Source organism: Anolis carolinensis, chromosome 1 (assembly GCF_035594765.1).
Source record: "Anolis carolinensis isolate JA03-04 chromosome 1, rAnoCar3.1.pri, whole genome shotgun sequence".
Lineage (NCBI taxonomy): Eukaryota > Metazoa > Chordata > Lepidosauria > Squamata > Dactyloidae > Anolis > Anolis carolinensis.
In genome coordinates, this window is record NC_085841.1 from 54,904,737 (window position 1) to 54,928,848 (window position 24,112).

A 24,112-nucleotide genomic window follows, 5' to 3' on the forward strand; every position below is an offset into this window, starting at 1 on the left:
GTGAAGCAACAGCTCCCCCTGTGGCCGGAATCGTGAAGCTGGAAAAATGTTAAAAATGCCTCTGAGTCTGTCTAATGTATGTTATTTGTATGTTGGCATTGAATGTTTGCCATATATGTGTTCATTGTAATCCGCCCTGAGTCCCCTTCGGGGTGAGAAGGGCGGAATATAAATACTGTAAATAAATAAATAAATAAATAAATAGCATCATTATCACTTTGCACAGTCCTACTTACTCCTTAAGATTAAATGTGTGTATGTATTTGTTTTCCCCTCTGTTTTTTAACTGCAAGAACAAAAAAGATAAAAAACAAAGCAGTGATAAATACAGGTCCAACAGCAAAGTTGATAAATGAGCTGAAGGCAGAAAATTGTAACCTGTTCTCCAGATTGTCAGATCTTGGAAACTCTGGTAGAAATGTGGAAGATGAAACAAGTAAGTGCCATATATTTTGAAGTGCGAACATAATATTTAATATTTAAAAAGATCTATGGGCTGGTGTTTTGTTTTATTTTTTGTAATAATTCCCATTTTCTGAGAATTAATGTAAAATGGTAACATTTTGGATCCAACAGCATTTTGGGATGCCTATGTTTAAATATGTGTATGTATGAGTTGTTCCTAAACAATTTACACATAGCCTGAAGGTAATTTTAAACATTATTTTTAATAATTTTGTGCATGAAACAAAGTTTGTGCACTGGACAATAAGGAAACAAAATGGTCAAATCTCTCATGTCTAGCAGTGGGTGGTGGTTAGCAGGGCTGTAGCCGGGCCGGGGGGGGGGGGTTAGGAGTTCAAATCCCCCCCTGAAAATTTTCAGGTTTTTTTAAAAAACTGGTCTATTTATGAATTTTAACTGATTAACCAAATCCCCATGAGTGTCCATTGAAGTTTATCTATCTTGAGTGCCCACTGAAGTTTATCGATGGAGCCTGATTTCTAAATTATTTTGCGTTATGGAACTACTCTTCATGATTTGCAAAAAAAAGTTTGACCCCCACCTTTTTTTTTTTTGCTATGGTTAGTATATAGAAGGCTTGTCAGGATCATGACTAGCAAGGTGATGATGCTGCAGAAGGTATCAAAGGTGTTAATCTCCCTCTTGGTTCTTAAGGTCAGAATAATCTATATGTAAGAACGCACAGGCGGCAGCGATCAGGGAGCAGGCCTGTAAAGATAGGATGCAGCTGGGATCAGTTGCATAAAAAGAGCCAGGCTAGAGAGTGTTATTTGGGAGAAAAGTATCTGTAATAATTGGCTTTAGAGACTGGTGGTGGTGGTTTCCCCGGGTTTGGTAGATTATGGTATCCAGACTTGTATCATGAACTCTTGTAAGCCTTGTATCTTATTGAACCTTGAACCAAGAAGATTATTGTGTTTGGTGAACTCTGTTGTGTTTGTATCTTGCTGTAAACCTTGATGAACCGTGAATCCCTGGACTGACCCTCAACTACTGTTTTAGATTGCCCTTGAAGTTCGACTTCTCTGGCTTGACCCATGGAACTATGACTATGCTTTAGACTCATGCTCCTTGGATATTTACCATTGAACTACTGCATACTCCTGATACTGAACCTGCGTTTGTAGTATGGGCCTTGTTAATTAGACTTTGCTTTATATTCTTTGGCAGTGAGCTATCTTTATGTTTGAAACAGTCAAATGATTGATGTTATTGTTTTAAGTAAAATAGTTTTTGAGACAAGCTGGGTGTTGTTTTGGTTCACCTCTGTCAGCATACCAGTAGAGCCCTGCATCATGACAATCACAGCCATCCATGTGGACAATTTCAGATTTTGGATAATTTTGAATTTTGGATATGGGATGCGCAGCCTGCACATGACATTATCCCTTGCATGGTGAGCTTACCTGATTTCCATTGCCCTTCACCTGCAGACTTGCTCACCAAATCTCTGAATTTGGGAGCATTTTTCATGAAAGGATAGTAGAATATGATATTGCAGAAGACCGGGAGGGAGGCAGGCCAACTGATATCTTATCAGAATTCAGTGAATGATTATTGAAATTATACAGGGTATTAAGTTAGAAAGAAGAGGAATAAGATATAGACTACCTCCTTGGAAAAGTTTAGCAATACAGTATGTGTGTCTGTATTATGTGTGTGTTAAAAATAGTTTATTCCACTATAGAATTAGTTATTGTCAGGAACTTCTTTCTAATATTCAATCAGAAATTTTCTTCCATCAATTCAAATGAATACTATTTTCTTGAGCATCAAAAACAAGTATGAAAAAGATGTTATTAAACTTTTAGTATTTGAAATACATATGCTACTTGATTATCTTGGCTTCTGCCATTGGAAATGCATCATTATTCCCAGCCCTTTCCTTTTATTTAGCAGTATGGACATTTGCCTCAAGATCAGTTTTTTCACTCTTTCCAGAAGAGCTTCGTTGTTTACTTGCTGAAAATGAACTGAGGATTCAAGCCATTCAAGCCACTTGGGAATATCGGCTGGAAGAAGCCCGGAAAGAATGGGAGCAGCAATATGCCGCAGTCACTCAGGTCAGAAGTGCTGGATTGCTTTCTGTCCAACTCCATCAATTTTATAGCTCAACCAAGACCAAGCTGGTGATCTCCAGATGTGTTAGACCTCAACATCTATCACCATGATTATTAATTATGCTTCCTGGGAAATGTAGGGGATTTCAGACTCATCATTTTTAGGGGAGAATTTTAGAAGAACCCCTAGAAATATGGGAGAAATATTCTGGACTAAATTATATTTTGATCCAATTGGGTAGTTGTTTTGTTTTAAAAATATGTTTTAAATTTATTTGTATATTTTATTAGAATTATGCTTGGTTAATATGATTACCAGAGCAAAATGTTTAGAGATGCCTGTTAAAGTCTTGTACTTGTTCTCATTAAAAATAAATTGTGTTAGAACTATACCTGGCTAATATGATTACCAGAGCAAAATGGCATTTATTTGGTGATCTCTATGCAATTTTTGCCCTTGTTCTCACTATTTTTCCTTGTTAAAACAAACAAGAGAGAGCTGTTCTTTCTGGGGGTCAGGGGACAGGAGAGATTTGTGTACAAGTTAGATCGCTCTGCTTACATGACTTTATTAGATTGATGAGCAATGGATGCTTCTGATACTATTCATCTACGTGCCTCAATATAACCTCCATAATAACAGATGTGTTATCCAAGCCCATTTTGTTACATATAAAATGTTATACTTTGTGCAATTAGAAGTTGTGATATCTGTGCTGTAGAAATATAGTGTTGAGGACAGACGGAAACAAATGGAAAACCCGGGTCTGGGAATATTCAATTGCATAGAACAAGGAACTTTCTCTCATTAATGGAACAGGCCCCTGGCATCTGCTAGGGTTTGGTTCCAGGACCTGCCGTGGATAGCAAAATAGGTACATGGATGATCAAGTTCCATTATTTACAATCACATAGTAAAATGGTGTCCCCTGTGTAAAATGGCAAATTCAAGCTTTGCTTTGTGGAATTTTAAAAAATCAAGTCATAGAGGAATGAATCTGTAGATACAGAATCTGTGGATATGGAAATCTGACTACCTGCAAAAATAAAGCCCATGCCTTTTGGTGTAGTATAGTTTGATAATAACTAACCAAGTTGCACATGAATTTGCCCACCCATAGGGATAGGTTAATGAAAAATGGAATAAAAGAAATGATTACATTACAGAATTTCAGATAAAATTGAATAATTATATCCTGATTTTATTGTATGCTATCTTGTAATCCTTTGATATAAGGAATTAATAATATTTTAATATGAATAAGTTAGGGGCCAGCTTTAGCACAGCAGGTTAAACACCAGCTATAGTCAATCTTGTCAGTTGAAAGGCTGTCATTCAAAGCCGGTTCAGGGTGAGCTCTTAGCCTTTAGCCCAGCTTCCACCCACCTAGCAGTTTGAAAACAAAAATGCGATTAGATAAATAGGTACCACTCATAAAAGAGCTGGGGAGGTATTCTGAGGCATCCAGAAGGAATGCTGGCAATTCAATCCAAAGGAGGAAGTTACAAACTTTCTTCGGCAGGGAGATGGAGTGACAGCACACACCCCGCCCCCCGCCCCCATGACTGGAATCGAGCACAACACTTTCCAAGATGCCGAAAAGATGGGGAAAGCCAACACATATACCTCTTATCTATGTATAATTGTATGCCTAATTTAAAATGGCATTGAATGTTTGCCACATATGTATGTTCTGTGATCCGCCTTGAGTCCCCTTCAGGGTGAGAAGGGTGGAATATAAATACTGTAAATAAATAAATAAGTTAATGTCCTCACATGTACCTATGTACACTTACCTAGATTTTTCATCAGGGTAAAAATCTGTGAAAGACCAGCTGTGTTTCTTTCTTAATCCTTTGGTAAAGTAGTGCGAATTCTGTTCAGTTTTTCACTCAGCACAAATTGCTGGTCCTAGAATTCTTTAATTCTAATTCTGTATCTTCTGCATCAAGCTCCAGTTGAAGCTAGATTGAACCTGTGGATTAAAAAAAAAAGTAAAACCAAACCAAATATAACACTATGTAACAATATTTGAAAAAAAATCTGTGCCTGGTTTGAAAGTGTTATTTCCAGTTTAATTGTGCAGTACTTGCTTTGAAAGTAGTTGATATATTCCAGAAAATTAGTTGATATATTCCAGAAAATTAGTTTTGTGGCTGCCACAAAATATGTTGAATTAGTTGAAAAAACTAAAGCAAAATGTGCTGCAGGATGATGATTTTTCCCCCCATGTTTTTATGATAGAACCAATTAGGAAATGACATTTATAACTCAGGAACAAAAATTATAGATCCTGCAAGCCTGAGACTCACCCATCCCAGCCACAGTATTGATGAGCCAATGGGCTGAAATGAGGTTTAATGAATTCTTCCACAGGAGAGATGGATGATGGAAACATTTCCTTATATTGTGAATATCAATGAAGACCCTCAACTTTCAGGAGTTCTCAAGTATTTTGTTCAAAAAGGTATTATTTTAAGTAAAGCCTGTTTGTTGCTGAAATGAAGGGTTTGTTATACAATTATTAAAGATCATCCATGTAAACAATTGCATTCAGTGCAACCTAAGTAAAAGAGACAATGAGCCTACCATCTAACAAGTTACAAGTTCCCACATCCCACTCTTAACCACCACACCACACTGGTTATCAAGACAGTTTATTGCCTTACCGCAGAGCTGCCCTGCCAAGATTGCTGTTCCTCCATGAATCAGATTGTGATTTGAGGACAACAGTGTTTAATCATCTGGGAATGGCTCATAGAATCATGGAGAGACCACAAGGGCCATCCAGTCCAACGTCTGTCAAACAGGAATTCCATGCAGTTACATGTCTGTTCTTTTTCTGTGTCTGAAATGTGAACAAAAATGGCAAGAATGTGCATTCTTTCAAGATTATTTTCTTCCATTCTGAAATTGTATTAAAACATGCCAAAGACTCTTACAAAATGTGACAGTGGCCTAGGAAAGGGTGAAATGTATTTTAGTCAAGGGACATATTTTCTGAAGTTGTATATTACACTTATATATACTCCCAGTCAGCTGACTATAGCCCACACAAAGTGGTTTCATCATTAATTTTTCATGTGTAAGGACCTCATTGTACTAGAGCTTGTATCCACTTTAAATCCACTTTAGAGAGGGGGCTTTAAACATCTCAGCCAGACAGGTCCTGGGCCTCACCAAACCACAAAGCCCAGAATTCTGCAGGAGGTAGAAAGGGGATTTGAAGTGGATTCATGCTCTAGTGTGATGAGGCACTTAATCAGGCCTTGTATAAGCAAAACAAAGATAATATTCTGTTACATATTTATAAAATATTACAGTATTAATAATAATAATTATTATTATTATTTTATTTTTGTACCCCGCCACCATCTCCCCAGAGGGACTCGGGGCAGCTTACAGATATAAAACCAGCATACAGTATACGGTTTTACAAAAACACACAAGTAAATTTAAAAGGTATTAAAAATCACGATCATTATAAAACACATGACAAACACAGCAATAAAAACATAAAATGAGCTGGGCAAAGTGCACTGAGTGGAACTTGTAAACAAGAAGGAAGATTAAGGTGCTACAACGTCATGGGAAAAGCCTTAAACTGGGGTGAACACTGAGGCTATGTCAAGGAGTTAACCAACAACTGGTCAGAAGAACCCGCTAGTACCAGGGTTTAGCAAACAGTGGGCAGTACTTCTTCAAAGGCCTGTTTGAAGAGCCAGGTTTTCAGGCTCTTATATATTATCTATATATATAAAAGAGTGATGGCATCACGGCGACTCACAAAACAACAAAAGTACAGGCCCCCCAACCTCGAAATTTGACAACACAACCCATCATCCACGTCTCTAGGTTGATACAACAAAAAGAAAAGAAAAATAAAGTCCTAATTAGAGGGAGAGCAATAATTTTTTTTATCCAATTGCTGCCAGTTTAGAGGGCTAATCTCTGCCCACTTGGTCTCCTAGCAACCAGCCAAGGGACAGCCAGGCTTCAGTTAGGGGACAGGCAGATTTAGGCCTCACTTAGGATTCTTCCACAGATTATCTAATTTGCACTGGATTATATAGCAGTGTAGACTCAAGGCCCTTCCACACAGCTATATAACCCATTTATCATCTTATATTATCTGCTTTGCACTGGATTATCTTGACTCCACACTGCCATATAATCCACTTCAGTGTGCATTCTATACAGCTGTGTAGAAGGGGCCTCATATAATCCAGTTCTAAGCAGATAATATAAGATTATCAATATAGAGTAGAGTCTCACTTATCCAACATAAACAGGCCGGCAGGATAAGTGAATATGTTGGATAATAAGAAGGGATTCAGGAAAAGCCGATTAAACATCAAATTAGGTAATCGTTATACAAATTAACATATTATACAACAAATTTGACAGAAAAAGTAGTTCCATGCGCAGTAATGCTATGTAGTAATTACAGTAGAGTCTCACTTATCCAACACTCGCTTATCCAACGTTCTGGATTATCCAACGCATTTTTGTAGTCAATGCTTTCAATATATCGTGATATTTTGGTGCTAAATTCATAAATACAGTAATGACTACATAGCATTACTGTGTACTGAACTACTTTTTCTGACAAATTTGTTGTCTAACATGATGTTTTGGTGCTTAATTTGTAAAATCATAACTTAATTTGATGTTTAATAGGCTTAACCTTAATCCCTCCTTATTATCCAACATATTCGCTTATCCAACATTCTGCCGGCCCATTTATGTTGGATAAGTGAGACTCTACTGTACTGTATTTACAAATTTACCACTAAAATATCGCAGTGAATTTAAAACACTGACTGCAAAAACATTGATTATGAAAAGGCAGACTGCGTTGGATAACCCAGAACATTGTATAAGCAAATGTTGGATAAGTGAGATTCTACTTTAATATGAAATAATTACTGGGATAGAATAATGCAGAACAATATAATCTCTAAAACCAGGACAGTAAATAAACAGGGGAATTCCACACAGGAAACAATCAGGGCCAGCTAACACCTCCCAACAAAGTATTCCCATCATCAAAGTCTGGCAAATCCTCTGTTTTCTCAGGGCCACAGACAGTAGAAGCACATAAAATATCACAAACAACACCACTCTGAAAACAAGGGAATTCCAGACAGGAAACAATCAGGGCCAGCTAACACCTCCCAACAAAAAATTCACTCAGGGAGGAAACAGCCAGGCTTTAAAGCTGCAAGGCCATTACATCCTAATCATTTTTCCTAATTGCAGCATTCATACTTGCCTCCAACAGACAAAAACAACCAATCAGAAATATTGTATATTCACAACCTTTAGGAAATAATATCCCTTGATGGCTCAGCGTGTTAAAGCGCTGAGCTGCTGAACTTCTGGACCGAAAGGCTGCAGGTTTGAATTGGGGGAATGGAGAGAACCCCCACTGTTAGCCCCAGCTTCTGCCAACCCAGAAGTTCAAAAACATGCAAATGTGAGTGCATCAATAGGCACTGCTCCGGTGGGAAGGTAACGCCGCTCCATGCAGTCATCCCACATGACCTTGGAGGAGTCTACGGACAACGCCGGCTCTTGGGCTTAGAAATGGAGATGAGCACCAACCCCCAGAATCAGACATGACTGGGCTTAATGTCAGAGGAAAACGTTTACCCTTTACCTTAACTACCACCAATTCCTCAATACTTTATTTCCCATGCCACCAGACTTCGCCACAGCAACACGTGGCCGGGCACAGCTAGTATATTATAATATTAATAAAAGCTAAATAAATCATTTGGAGAAAAGCTAGTTTACCAAATGCTGAAGATTAGGTGGTGGTTTGGTGCTATTGGCTTCGTCCCCACTCCCAAACCTTTGCTAACCTAACTTACCATCTGATTTTAGCTATCTGTGAAGCACATTGGCTGATAGTCTCCCACCAGTAGTCTATACTGTAGACTGGGAGCAATGGAGGTCAGTACAACTGTTTCTAGAAAGAATACCAAATTGATTAGGAAGATCTGTGCTGCTATAGCTTTTCATATGAAGGCAAAGAAGAAAGGTATTTTTATACAACACATTCTTTTTGTTCAGGTTCTTCTGATGTTGGTCAGTCACCCTCAAATGCAATAATTCTGAGAGGTCTGGGGTATGTATATGAACTCATTGCTTTTCTGTCCTTTATTACCAGGAAAATTGCAAGGGCCACATGGTAATTTGGCTTAGCTTTATTTCCAAATCAATAGTAGGGCAGGAGATTAAAGGGAATGTAAGAAATATTCATCATTCTGGAGCTCCCTGAAATTACTTTCACTCTTTGTCACTTTACTAGGATAAAAGAACTCTACAAGATAATCTAATCAAATATTTATTTGTAGTTTTGGTTTTTAATAATTCCACCTAGCTTTTTTCAGACCATTTGCTCTTTTCTTGTACTATATGTGCTACTGGAGATTATGGGACTTCTGATAAAAATGCATGGTTGGCACCACATGGGGGAAGGCTTTTTTAGGTAATATTGTCCTTCCTATACATGAGTTTTCTAAACTCATTGGACCTTATCATATGGGGGACCCCCCCGTTCCCCCTGTGCCATTTGTTTGTCAAAACCAGACATGGATTTCCCACCAAAATCCCAATTTATGCAGCCCATGCAGCCTACAGAAGGTCCCAGAGATAAAAAATTGTCCCTTGGATCTACCAAAGTTGCCCACCCCAAACTTCTTCAAATGTGGACTCTTTAATTGTAAATGAACTTGGAGTTTTCTGTGTTCAAGGTATGGGCTCAGTGACGCTTTGGACCCTTCCCACCAGGTTGGCCTTTAAATCATCTGAGTATCCCTCTATGAATGCCTTGTATATTATTACTACTCCTTTCTAATATGCAGTGCCCAGAAAGAAAAAGAATAGTTTGGTCTTTTGCTCCCAGGATCTAGGAGCTGTGTCACCCATTTCTCTCTCTCTCTTGAGCTCTGGCCAGGGGGACTCAGCTGCTCAGAGTCCCCCCGGGGAGATAGGGTGGCCTATAAATAAAGTGTTTATTTATTTACTAAATTAAAACAGGGTTGTAGTGTGTTTTTCGGGCTGTATGGCCATGTTCCAGAAGTATTCTCTCCTGACGTTTCGTCCACATCTATGGCAGGCATCCTCAGAGGTTGTGAGGTATGTTGATATACCACACAACTTCTGAGGATACCTGCCATAGATGTGGGTGAAACATCAGGAGAGAATACTTCTGGAACATGGCCACACAGCCCAAAAAACACACAACAACCCTATGATTCCAGCCATGAAAGCCTTTGACAACACAAAATTAAAACACATTTTCACGTCAGGTAAGGGGATTAAAATGTTTATAATGGGAGTTAAAAAATTTCTTTGTTTTCCTCTATTTCAGCATTTTGGATAAGCATGCAACATTTTCAAATGCTGATGGCAAAGTTACAATAACTCCTCAGGATAAGTGTAAAGTCATTGTCAATGGGGTCCCCATTGTTGTAAAAACCAAACTACAACATCTGGTAAGTTAGTTATTAGTTGGAATTAATTTGTTTACAAGTTTCCCCTGGTTTCTTGTGTTTCCCACTTTATTTCATTAAGCAAGCATGCTAGAAGGGAAAAAAGACTATTACATTATGTCCTGATCCACTGAGTTATTGCCATTACAGAGATGTTAATGGTTTCCTCATAATCAACCTACAATTATTTTTCCTATCTGGAGTACTAAAAGGAACCTGGCATCATTTGAGAGGAACTGAGAAAGCTAACAGAGAGAGAGGGGGGGGGGCTGGGAAGGAATCTAGAACTCTCTGCAGTATATTCTAAAGAAACACATAAACTAAAGCAGCATAGTATTCTTGTAACAACCAATCTTTGCCAAATTTCTGACTTCAACTTTCAGACACTTGAAATACAAATGGTTATTACACTCAATGCAATAGAATGCAAATAATTTCAGCCAGCACGATGTACTTGTTCCCTCAGGATCGTATTATCTTGGGATCTAACAATGCCTACCTCTACATTGGTCCTCCTACTGATCGCACCAGGGAGGATCTGAGCAGATATGATTATGATTTTGTTCAGTCAGAGCTGGCAGCTGCAGAAGGTTTCAGTGTAGATACACTTAGTAAGTAAGCATTGTGGTGATGGTACACTTCTACTTTTATAGATTTGTTGTTCCTGATATGTTTGTTGTTGAAGATGTGTTAATAACAACTTGATAACCAAGTAAATTATACAAGTGTACAATTGTTAGTAATCTTATGGAGTTGGGAAATGTTTTGTCATTAACTGTACTACTGTGATATCCCAGGACACCTTGAACATTGAAAAATATGGGGGTGCAAGTGCTTGTTTTTTTGTTTCATAGGGTCCCATGTGTGCCAATGCTTTGGGGATTCTATCACACCATGGACAAAATCCAATATGCCATTTACTTGATAACTAACCACCACAACATGCACAATAACAAACATGTGATTGAGAGTGGGATGATAAAAACTAGGCTGAAAAGAAATCCAACACAAAGTAATGACAATGAGAAAGCTTAACATCATGAGTATTGACAATAGTTTCTGGCCTTATTGACTACAAACTCACTCCGAATTATATGTAATCACATATATACCTCAAATTCTCAGGAAGACTTCATGACTATAATGCAGTAGGCTTCATGAAAGCGTAGGTCGTAGTAAATCTGTAAGCAATTAAGGTGCCACAGAATCTCTGTTAGTGTTGCCACAACACATTCAAAACACATATATGATTTAGGTCTGGGCTATTTAATGGGCTCAAACAGGTAAATCTAGTCCAATGGTTCTCAACCTGGATGGGATTTCTGCGAGTTATAGGCCAAAACACCTGGGGACCCACAGGTTGAGAACCACTGATCTACTCCTTCAAAGTTCTGAGATCTTCAGGAGAGGCCCTTCTCCCTATCCCACCACCTTCTTAGACTTGTCTGGTGAAAACAGGGAAGAAAGTCTTCTTGGTGTGTTGTGACTGCGCCTTCGGGGATTATGGTTGATGGGGATGGAATTCGAAGAGGAAGAAAAAACCCTCGTGATGAGGGTTCACTGGAGGAGTTGCGCAGGAAGCGACTTAGAGAGTTATATGGGGGATCTTCTGAGGAAGATTCAGATGGGGAGATGGATGCTGAGGAACAGGTGGTGGCTGGGGAAGCGGGCACTGAATGGGCACAGCCACCGGAGATGTCTGGGGATTTGGGGTCTATGGATACTTCTGAACCTGGGGTTTCTGCAGGAGCTGATCCCAATTGGGATGCTTGGAGAAGGGAGGATGGTTCTTTAAGTGTTCATGGGGCTAAGTGTGGGCAGGATGATTGGGACTCCGACGAATTGCTAGGTACTCCAGATCCACGAGCTCTAGCTGTGTGGAGCTCAGACTCTGAGTAGATTTGGGACACCTGGTGTTTGGGTGTGAGTGTTTGGTCACCCAGGAGGAAGGGGAATAAAATGGGAATGTTTGGCCACTGCACTTTGCGTGTGGCAAGGTGTTGCTGAGGCACCATTGGGATCTCTGTGTTTCCATGAAGACTGGACTTGGACTATGATTTGAATCTGCTGTTATCACCTAGCTTGGCTCTCGCTGTGTCTTATTGTGGACCTGTTTTGGATGACTGCACCCTCTTCAGACCTTGGACCGGAATTTGACCTTGCTACTGCCTTCGCCCTGTGATTGATGACTACTATCGGCTTTTGACTCCTGGCTTGCTCTTTGGACACCGCTGTTATCTCCTGACCTGACCTTGGAATCCCGGACAACGTCTTTTCACCATCCTTTTGGAGCCTTCGGCTTTATCCACATTGTGGAAGCAGTCTACTGCATTCTTAGTTTGTTTGTTTGTTTCCTGACCAATTTGGTGTTTTCTTTTGGGAACTGTTCCTTTGAAAACTACAGAGCCAGCTGGCAGGGCTTGGACTCAGAAAGTGTAGTTTGCAGTAAGTTTGTTTAGCTTTGTTTTTACCTGCTTGTGTTGCTGAATTATACTTTTGTTTGAACTGCTCTTGAAGCACTGATAGTGAAGTGTTTCAAGGTTTTTTCTGTGTTAACATTACTTTTTGGCTTATCTGCTGAATAAACTCTATTTTTGTTCGCTAATTGGCGTCTGACTCTTGACATGGTGGCTTCTCTTAAACTTTGGAATTCATTCCTTAGGGAAACCAGAATGACTCCCTTCTTCCTCTCCTTTTTAATATGGTATTTTAATGATGGTAACTTTATTCATTGTAAATGTTTATTACTGTTTTTGCATCATTTTAATCTATTTTATATTAATAATTGGTAAGGTGCTTTGAGTTCCATTACTAGGGGAAAGGATGGATATAAATGAAAGAATAAAATGAATAAATAATACGTCTATAATAATGAAAGTTTTGCTTGTTTGGAATTAACACTATGTTTCCGTTCTCAAAGGTTCTGCAAATAGGAAGGATGGCAAGCCAGATCCCAGTGTCCTTGCTGTCTTCCATGATTATCTTAAGTTAATGCCCCTGGTTGCTGAAGCAAATCAGATGAGTGTGGAACTGAAGAAGGTATGTTCGAATGAGTACATATCTCATGGTTTACTGCATGGCTGGAGTTAGTCTGTATATGAAGCACATCTCATAGTGCATGCAATATTATTCATTCTGGGAATCCAAATTAAAGGTATATGAGAAACATATTTGTCTTTCTTCAAGGCAGATTACTTTTCCTTCAGCACTCACAGTGAACTTGATGTTATGGAGAATCTAAAATGGGTGACTATTACAACAAAAAAGTGCTGTATTTAAGATCACTGTGGAGTAATAGTTTAAGTGTTGGATAGAGATTCTGCAAATCCAGCAGGTTTTCTTTGAAATATTTAACCATATTTTTTCTTACCGTAAGGAAGTGTGATTTCACTGAAATCAACCAGTAGGTTTCCATGACTAAGCAGGACTTTGAATGCACTGAGCGATTTCAATCAAATCACACTCCCTTAAATTAAGAAGAAAACTGGGTTGTTGTGAGTCTTATGAGCTGTATGGCCATGTTCTAGAAGTATTCTCTCCTTATGTTTCGCCCACATCTATGGCAGGCATCGTCAGAGGTTGAGGAAAACATTAAGAATCAATATTTCAGGAAAACCCCTATGACAGGGTTTCTAAAGGAAAGACACATAAAACAACTGGATACTAAAGCCATTGGTTGTTGAAATCAGATGAGTGTGGAGCAAGACTGCATTCAAGGTTTAGTAGAATGTATTCAGTGTCCCTTATTGTTTTAACCAATATGTCTGTGATTCTCCAACTAGAAGTGCATCTATCTATTGCAGACTACAACATCTCTGTATTGCAGACCACAAAAATAACATGCCCAGTATACATTATACTATCTACATAGTTGGTTACTATTTTCAAATTCTAGGTTATTCCATGTGGTCTAATATCATAGATTTATGCTTTTATAGTTGATTTTGGGAGTTTGTGGGAGAAACAAATCGCAAATATGTGAAACATCAACAGTTCAGATTTTGTCTCTTATAGAAAGGAAAATTAAAATAGAAATGGGACAGCAACTCTTCAGACATCTTAAATAAAAGCTGTTAACAACTTTATTTCATAGGAATTTGGCACAATAAGTTTGAACTGTAAGCAGTAAGCAAAGTCTCCATGTTGCTATTCCTAATGACTTTGCAATTACAATGCGTTTGAATATGATGGCTTTCTAAACTGGATGACAGGTTACAAAACAAGACCATTTCTTCAACAGGATTTAGAGATGGAATTGAAAGTGAAAAACTTGGCATCTTCTGACTCAAGAGGCTACGACCTGCAAAAAGAGGTCATAGTGAAAGTATCAAACAAAGTTACTAACCAGGTAAAAAGGTTCAGCTATTTATTCTGCTTTTTTGTCCAATGGTATCATTAGGGACTTATGGGGTTACAAGCCATGCCTGGGTGACAACATCAAAGGACGTGATGTCAAAAGGATTATAACATTTTTATGTGGTGTTTCAGCAGAAATGTGTTGTTTTTAATAAAGATATTTCTGTAGTTAGTTAAACCACAAAAATATTTTTGTAAAGACAGCTTACATGTAAAGTACGAATGTATCCTTGTATGTATAATGTATCATTATACACACAAGGTACCGAAACCTTTATGCTAATTTACTATTTAAACTTTCTAATGCATATACACTTCAGTCAGAACTGCCATTATTGGTTATTGCATTGATCTGATGACAAAGAAGTAACAAAATTTAATGCTTGCAGCTGTTTCTAGGACCTAAGGTGGTAACATTGCAATCATTGCTGCTGAGGATGTGGGCCGCAGTCATGATGACCAACTGAATGGTGTAGTGAAGACTCGCCTGTGGATGAGCCCGCGCCCATTCCACCCTATTTTTGCCAGGTTGCAATGAGGATGATAATAATAATAATAATAATAATAATAATAATAATAATAATACAGTAGAGTCTCACTAATCCAAGCCTCGCTTATCCAAGCCTCTGGATAATCCAAGCCATTTTTGTAGTCAATGTTTTCAATATATCGTGATATTTTGGTGCTAAATTCGTAAATACAGTAATTACAACATAACATTACTGGGTATTGAACTACTTTTTCTGTCAAATTTGTTGTATAACATGAAGTTTTGGTGCTTAATTTGTAAAATCATAACCTAATTTGATGTTTAATAGACTTTTCCTTAATCCCTCCTTATCATCCAAGTTATTCGCTTATCCAAGCTTCTGCCGGCCTGTTTAGCTTGGATAAGTGAGACTCTACTGTAATAAGCTTTTTATATCCCGCCTCCATCTCCCCCGAAGGGGACTCGGGGCGGCTCACAGAAATATCAAATAAAAACAATAACAATATACAATACATCAATAGAAAAAAACAAAAACATTATAAAATCTAAACCTTAACCTATGAAATAAAAACACGCTTAATAAAACATAGAATTAAAACCAGTGAGGTGACAGTAATAGATAAGCTAAAGTGCTCATTATAAGTTGTAAACTCAAGATAACAGATAAAGTGCAGCAAATTCGTTTTAAAGTCAATTTGGGAAAAAGCGAAAGATTTATACGATCTCAAGAGAAATCAGAGTATTTAAAGTCAATTTGGGATGGGAGGAGCCCTGAGCTAATGTCAAGTTGACCAGGAGAAGTGCAACCAGTGCAAAAAAAGGTCGAGGAACATGATTATTATGGGGATGGACAGTCTTTAACCAAAGGCCTGTGTGAAGAGCCAGGTTTTTAGGCTCTTCGGAGACACCTGTGTCATATATACTGGGTCATATATAGCTGTAGGAAGGAATGGAAAGTATTGCCCATGCCTTTACAAGTAATGATTTACATGTAACATACCACTTCATCACATAACTTAGATTCCACTGAGTTCTACACTTAAAATCTGGTATTCTGTGGGTCCACTACATTCGTTTTGGTTAAAGAGACCAGGTTTTTTTTTTTAGTCTTTTAAATGTTGAGGGCAGCATTTTTTCCCAACGTATCAGGAAGAGGTGAGGAAATGGCTTTTTCTCAAGACTCCGGATGTTTGTTTGTTTGTTTATTTATTTATTTTTATTTACAGTATTTATATTCCGCCCTTCTCACCGCGAAGGGGATTCAGGGCGGATTACAATGAACACATATATGGCAAACATTAAATGCCAACAGACAAACAACATATATAGACAGACACAGAGGCATTTAACATTTTTTTCCAGCTTCACGATTCCGGCCACAGGGGGAGCTGTTGCTTCACTGTCCACTAGTGGCTATACTTCCTCATTCCTTTCCTCGTGTTTTGCTGGCAGTTTTATGATGTTGTAAATTAGTTAAATTAGCCTCCCGCATAAAGCGTACCTAAATTTCCCTAATTGACAGATGCAACTGTCTTTCGGGGCTGCATAGGTCAACAGCAAGCCGGGCTATTTAATGGTCGGGGGCTTAACCCGACCCGGGCTTCAAACTCATGACCTCTTGGTCAGTAGTGATTTATTGCAGCTGGTTACTAGCCAGCTGTGCCACAGCCCGGCCCTGGATGTTTTGCCAAATTTCGAATGAAGTAGCACTCGTTGCTCTCAGGTTAGGATCATCCAATTCGTGGGAGGAGTCAAAATAAACTTTTTTGGGCTATTTCTGGCATTTCCTTTTGCTCCCCAAGCAGGAAGGTTTGGCTGTAAGCTACCTCATAACGCTTCTACTTTGCAAAAAAATAAAATAGCCCTTTAGGGTACCTTTTTCCTTCCTTCCATGATTTGTCTGTGTCCTGTGTTGGGGGGGGGGGGGGCAGTGCTGCTGCCGTTCCAAATGGGATTCCCTCCCTCCCATCCCTTCTCTCTCCCTCTCTCTCAATCTCTCTCTCTCTCTCCCTCCCTCCCTCTTTGCTTTTGGGAATTGTGAGAGTTGTAGTCCAAAAAACCGGCTGAGCCACTGCTGCTGCCGTTCCAAATGGAATTCCCTCCCATCTCTTCTCTCTCCCTCTCGGCTGTTGGGAATTGTGGGAGTTGAAGTACCAAAAAGCAGAGAGAGGGATAGTGGGTGGGGCCAAATGTCTGCAGTGTGGAAGCCTCTTCATTGAAAAATAAGCAAGACAACAAGTGCACTAAACAGTGTGATTGTAAGGTAAGGAAAAACTCCTTTTTATTACGGAATGGAGTTAGACTGAACTCTCTTCTTCTGAACACTTCTAAACACTTCCCAGTGTAATCTGAAGAAGTCCATAGTACAAAAATTACTAAGGGTTATTCTGTATGGTTTTGTGCAGAAAGAGATCCATAAGAGTGACACAACTGGGTAATACCAACCTTAGTGACACCACTATTTTTGTGTTAATAGAAGATTGTATTAAGCAGGATGTACATTTCTGCAAAAGCCTGCTTTGAGACAAAGTGGGCTTTCCATTCCAAGATGATGTGTCATGACTGGTCCCAGTTTTAATGAGATCCATTCTGAAACGAAAGCCCCTGTGATGACTCATGGGCCATGTAGTCCCGTTCCTAGTACTATTGTGGCAGATGAAGAGGAAAACTTGGGTTTCCCACCATTTCAGCCAGAATTGGAGCCCTTGCACCTGCAAGATGTTTGCCCACAAGAAGTCAGCCAAACAAGCCTTGAGCAGAAATCTCCCCCGTTTTCTCGCCGGGATAATTATAATCGAGATAGAGGCGCTAGGGAGGCGAATCGCAGAAGCGCCAGAATTGCTGCCAGACAATTAGCTGATTAAGCCTGTTTCCCTTGGGAAATCTTAAGGAGTCATGCATCTGAACACAGTATGGGTTTCACTTCTTGTTCCCCAGGGAAAGTGTTCCTTGGCGGGAAAACAAGATCCTATATAGGTGTTTACCCGCAAGGAGATCCTTGCGGAGTCAATTCGTCAGCTTCGGGAGTGAGATCGTGTGTGGACTACGCTACTCCTGTTCCTTGTTTCCAGGACCTTGTTCTTGTCCTAACCCTGCCTTGTTCCCCGGACCTTGCCACGGACCTCGCCACGGACCCTGTTCTCGTCTCCTGCTTCTTGTTGCCTCGAATCAAGCCTTGTTTGCCAAGAATCTAGTTTGCTCTCCAGCCTTGTTGTCAAGCTCTATTGGACTAAAGGACCTTGTCATTTCCCCACACTTTGCTCGGCAGAGTGTGTGTTTCGGTTATTGGATTATAACTTTGGACTCTAATATCTCATATTGGACATTAATTTCCTGGACTATATTTGACCTTTCCTGAAAGGTCTACTTCTGAACTTTATTCTTCACCTGTTTTTATTGACTTTATATATTCCTTTAATAAAGATATTAGATAGATTCTGGTCTCTGCGCATGGTTATTGGTGCTCTGCAGCCTGGGTCTTGACAGCCCCAAACCTAGTTATCAAAGGTATTTACACTTTTTCCTCTACTTGGCCCAAATCATATGCAATACTCAACTCCGTTTTTTTAGGAATTTGCATTAATTCTTTAGTCATTTTTCATTTGGAGGTGAGATAGGCATCTTAACATATAGCATATATATTTGTCTAATACAAATACAAGAGAAAGAACTTAATGTCTTAAAGTACTCTAATTTTTCCTAGGTGTGGATTTGGTCAAAGCCCAAGTTCATCAATAGGAAGTTTTTAATGGAAGAGCTTTATCAGTACTTTTTAGATGGAGAAGATGTGCAAGTTGACAAAGAGAGTGATCCATTCTGGGATCCTGTGGAAGTAATTCACTTAGGGTCAGCCCATATCTGGCTCCAGTCCCTTGCTTACTGTATGAAACTCGAAGAACAAACAGAACTCTTGAATTCTGAAGGAATGGAGGAGGCCATCATACTAATTAATATAATCCCATGTTCTCCAAATGGGAGGTAAGTCTGCTATTTTGACGATGGAATAAAAACAGAATTTAGAAAAGCCTACCAGGATTTGTGCCTGAATCTAAGCTTCCAAAGCCCCAAGGCATGGAAAGAAAGATGAAACTACTATGCTTTCCCGCTCCTTCTTGTGTCAGTTTGCTTCCTTTTCGCCCATTTGCTGTAGAGCATGAGGGACAGCAATGGAGATCACAGCACTGGTTGCATCTCTCTCACTTCCTTACACTTCTTTAAAACACAAATGTATTCTCTGTGTACAGGCCTGGCTAACCTGTTTCTTCATACACAAATGATGGGAATTGGTCTCATGACTATCCTATTTACAAACCCATTCTGTGGTCTGCACTGGTCCTGTTCTGGGAAAGTGGACGTGACCAGATTATGTCTGGTTCTTATAAAAATGGAGCTTGGTGTAAAACAAAGTACAGCGGCAGCTTGTTTTAGACGCTTGGTGACTTCCAGAGAATTGAGTTTTTGCTTGTTTGAGGAAAGGCCTTAAATATCAGATATACAATTTTCCCAGGGCTTATACTATCCTAAGCCTTGATTTCAACTTTTTTATTGGTTTAACATTACATTAACACAAACATTTTAATGTTACACCGAAACAAGGTCACTCTCAATGCCATCTTGTGATTCATCAATATTTTCTCTCCTAATCAGAATCTTTGGAGAGGATGACATGATTATTGACCCTCTGGAGTTGCTTGGTAAAAGGATTGATTTCCAAATTCACATTTTACAGTGCCTTGGTATCAAATGGATTAAAGAAGTGGCACATAGAGGGATACAGATTGGGTAATGTTATTTTAAAACTTCCCGTAGAATAGTTTCCATTTTGCTCATTGAAGAAAAAAGATTAGAGCTGTTATAAAAGTGTTTGAGGAAAACAGTTATTCTTGTGTTGGGCTTGTTTGGGTTGCTGAAATTGTGACATTTTAATTATAAAAACTATGGCTACGAAAATTAACTCCAGAAAGAAATGATTTCCTGAAATATATGTCTGTAATATAAGCATATCTTTGCAACCTCCCAGATTTGCTATGGAGGGTTCCTGCAGTCCCCTAATGGAGACTGGAAGTTGAAACTGGGAGTACAACTACACTGCAGAATTAACATAGTTTGACACCAACTTATCTACCATGGACAATGCAATGGAATCATGGGAGCTGTAATTTTACAAGGTCTGTAGCCTTCTCTTCCCAACCGTGTTAATGCCTCAATAAATTACAACTGCCATGATTACATAGCATTGAGTCCTGACAGTTAAAGTGGCGTCAAACTGCATTAATTCTGCAGCATAGAAGCATCTTGCTTGGAGAGCTTCAGTGGAGAATGGAAATCTCCCCTCCTCATTCCACAAACAGAGGCCATTTTATTATTCAGTTACTCTAATTAGATTCTGTCTGTGTTTTGCACATGTAGTTGAATTCTTTGGAGATCGAACTTAATTTTAATTGAGTGTTGGGTGGAATTTTTTTTTGCATTTTTAGATATAAAATTTATGACCTCTCTTGCTCATTATACACAAAACCTACTTGGAGAAATGTGAATCCGAAGATAGATGAAGTAATCAGATTTTCAGCTATGAAGACATCCCATGATTTTTTGAATTATCTGCAGAAAAATGCTTTAATAATTGACTTGTGGGGGCTTCAAGGTATTTTGTTTGCTTTATTGTGGTAAAATCATGTATGTGGTTTCATAATGTTTGTATCTGAAGGGTTGGAATACAAATACATGTGTTCTTCAGTTAAATAAATAGATGTATTCATTGGATTTAATGCTTTGACAGAACAGGGATAGTTTCTAACATTAAAAAAAAACAGTTCAATGTATTTTGGTCAACTATGTACGTGTGAAATGAACCAGATTTTGGAAGGGTATGAACCCACAATAGAACCCTTTCTGCCCATTTACTTCCCTTTATCATCTGTATCATCTTAATTTCCTATGCCTATTCTAGAGTATTAGAGAAGAATGTTGCCATATTTGTCCCAATCAATTATTGTAGATTAATCTCAACTAGAGTCAATCCATTAAATCAAAACTATTGATTTACTAGAGCTACGCTGATCGGGAGGAACAACAGAATTTGGGCCAATATTTCTTGCCAGTTGAAGTCGTGTGAAATCAATTTTGTCCCATTTGATCAGTTAGGTATAGAATTTCAGCCAAATTTTGTTTGATCCAACAAAGCCATGAAGCTTTTTAACACCCTGCTTTAATCTTGTATTGCTGGCTCCTGTGAGTCTAACTGTTTTGCATAATTTAATATCCTTCAGTAGCAATTTATGTAATATAGATGACCACATTAAATTTTAATAGAAAAAGCGGAGTAGTGGTTTTAGTTTGAGTGGAGTTATCACTAGTCTTTTGCTATACTTTCAAACACCTGGCCTACTGAACTTTTATTGAACTTTTTGCTCATTCAGTGGGAGACCATCACAACTTCTACAACTTTGACTTGTCTTATAACTGAAGCAGTTTGAGCTAGCTCCCTTGAGCAATACCACATCCAGTGCACCAACTGCTCCCAGGGGATGTCATTTCCTGTCTCCTTGGGATACTTGCATAATACTTGTATCACAATGGCACATAATGCCTAGGCATCAGGGGCTTATAGATATCAGAAGCAGGAAAGACTGAGTGACAAGGTAAGGGAGGCGATGCCAAAGGGGGAAGTGGTGAATAGACCTGTAGCTTAGATAGTGAATTCAGAGGTCTGATGTCCCCTTTTAGAAGATAGTTTTGTGAACATCTCAAAATGAATTTCTAGAGTGTGGAAATAACAACCCAAATAATTCAATCTGTACAATTAATGGCAACCTTATTGAGGCACTGGTACCAAAGGTTCATAAGTACCGTGATATACAACAGAAATGTGGAAGAGAAAACATCCTTAAACTGTGCAAAATGTTTCCAATAATGCAGAAGGATGTGAAGAACTGGACTCAGATCAAGAACTCATGGAAGTCACTGGTGAGGGCACTATTATCATTGATAATCCTAAAGCTGAGGCTCTGAACTACACTGGTTTGGTGAGTGCATTACTTGCATTCTTGCATACAAGGGATCAAAGGTCTTAGTCAGGATGGAATATATGTGTGTGTGTGTGTGAGAGAGAGAGAGAGACAGGTACTTTTTAAATCATTTCACTTTTTAATACTTTGGGTTTTATATTCCATCATAAAATGTTGAATTTGATCAGTTTCTGTCAATGAAGGTGAAGGTCCATTTGGACAAGTGAGTCAGTTTCATTAGGCCCTCAATTAGGTATATCTTACCTACTTACCTTGTTAATTTACCATAATATTGGGGGTGGCATTGTCAGCATTCTCAGTCAATTTGTGAAACTTTATTTATTATGAAACTTACCAGGAAGGTTTCCTACTTACAAAGATTAATGAATGAATTTGCAAATGGGGCCTTATGGCCAGAAGCCTCTTTAAGCAACAGAGTGAACAACAAGAAAGAAAAGACTGATAAGATATGTCCATAGATTGTTAAGGCATCTATTGATCAGCAGGGAACTTAAGAGACGCTTGTCATACTCCAGCTAGTGATAGGCTCTCTGGGGTGATTGTCTTTTGTATATGACTTTGTGGGCAACAGCTGCTGCCACTCTGTTCATGTTTTTATTCCTACACAAGAGAATCTTACTTCTACTGGAAACTTCACTATAATAACGAAGATAAGTGAATTTTGATCCCTTTCTCTATGACAGTCGTTCTCAACCTGTGGGTCCCCAGATGTTTTGGCCTACAACTCCCAGAAATCCCAGCCAGTTTATCAGCTGTTAGGATTTCTGGGAGTTGAAGGCCAAAACATCTGGGAACCCACAAGTTGAAAACCACTGCTCTATGAAATCCTAGGATTTATATAAAGGGAAATCTATATTGAGCAGCTTTTTCTGTGGAAGTGATTCCAAGAGGCTTCTCCAGCAGCATACCTTTCTACAAAGAAACTGCCAAGGAAACTCTGCCCTGCCACCAAGACTTTTTGCTCAAAGCAATTCTTGGCTGCTTTTCAGACATTTTGCAATGACTACTGAATCTAAGTGTGGTGTTTCTGATCACCACAGACATGAACCTAGAAGCCTTTACACACATAAACTATATATTTACATCTTTATAGGCGTTATTAATCAAACTTTTATTTGTTTAAGGAAAGAGAAAACAAAACTCCTGAACTTTACCAAAAACTACAAAAGCTAGAACAAGAGACTGAATTGCTCAGAGATATTAACAGAGGTCTACGGGAAGAAAATGTACTTCTAAAGGATAAATTGAAAGCATGTGAGGCAGAAGTCCAGCAGAGTAAGTACCTGGCATCTTTATAAATTAAGATGCAAGCATTTACTTTTATTTGCTTCAAATTACTCTTTTAACGCCTAGTTTAGATGGGACATTCATTTTAATGTTATTATAGTGACCCGCCTAAAACATCTCAAACAAGTTATGTATTAACATGAATACAAGTTTGTTTGTTTTTTAAAGTACTGTACTTGTAAGTACTCCAAGATGTCCTCTAGACTTACAAAAGTCTAAAATAGGACTTTTTACATTTATTAAAAACCAATAAAGCACTACTGTAAAAGAAAAGGTGTTTAACAACAAACAGAAAATAACAATTGCGAACAAAAAAGTGTCTGTAGTCACAACAAAATGATATGCACCTTCCCCATTTGTTTTGGTTGATTGCCTGAACAAAACAAGATATACAGTGTTTCCTCACTGCTTCGCGGTTCACTTTTTGCGGATTCGCTGTTTTGTGGTTTTTCAATAAACTCTAAAAGACTGTTATCAGTCATAAAAAATTAAAATTTACATTCTAAGGAAAGGAGGAAGGAGAAGCCAAAGGGAGAGAAAAGGAGCCCAAGCGGCAACGGGAGGAGAAGGAGGCGGTTTATCAACACACGATTGGTTGATAAAGACTTAAAATTGTGCATAACTACTAAAATAATGTATAAATATTAAAATAAATATAGTGTCTCTACTTTGTGGATTTTCACTTATTGAGGGTTGTCCTGGAACCTAACCCCAGCGATAAGTGAGGGAATACTGTACACTGGTAATTAAGAGGCTTTAGTAGCACTAAGAAAATGGGAAGGTAGTATGCTAACACTCTGAAAAAAAGATTGATAAATCTAATTGTTTACCTTGTGACACCTTACACTGAGATTGCCCCAAATCCAAGTCCTATCAAAGGAAAGATAAAATGTAACATGTGTGTCTATGTGAAAATTTACATA

At 38.6% G+C, this 24,112-nt stretch overlaps 1 protein-coding gene across 1 annotated transcript in view; it reads left to right on the plus strand.

The window, feature by feature from the left end:
• The window catches only part of kif28 (Kinesin-like protein KIF28P), a 48,460-nt gene that overhangs the window by 23,143 nt on the left and 1,205 nt on the right, over positions 1-24,112 (plus strand). The window contains exons 10-22 of the mRNA XM_062968774.1: positions 294-436; positions 2,407-2,528; positions 4,903-4,993; positions 8,605-8,659; positions 9,908-10,031; positions 10,495-10,639; positions 12,949-13,067; positions 14,269-14,376; positions 18,578-18,852; positions 19,522-19,656; positions 20,352-20,518; positions 21,793-21,899; positions 23,027-23,177. Coding sequence (XP_062824844.1) covers positions 294-436; positions 2,407-2,528; positions 4,903-4,993; positions 8,605-8,659; positions 9,908-10,031; positions 10,495-10,639; positions 12,949-13,067; positions 14,269-14,376; positions 18,578-18,852; positions 19,522-19,656; positions 20,352-20,518; positions 21,793-21,899; positions 23,027-23,177 — 1,742 coding nt within the window. The remainder of the gene's footprint in view (positions 1-293; positions 437-2,406; positions 2,529-4,902; positions 4,994-8,604; positions 8,660-9,907; positions 10,032-10,494; positions 10,640-12,948; positions 13,068-14,268; positions 14,377-18,577; positions 18,853-19,521; positions 19,657-20,351; positions 20,519-21,792; positions 21,900-23,026; positions 23,178-24,112) is intronic.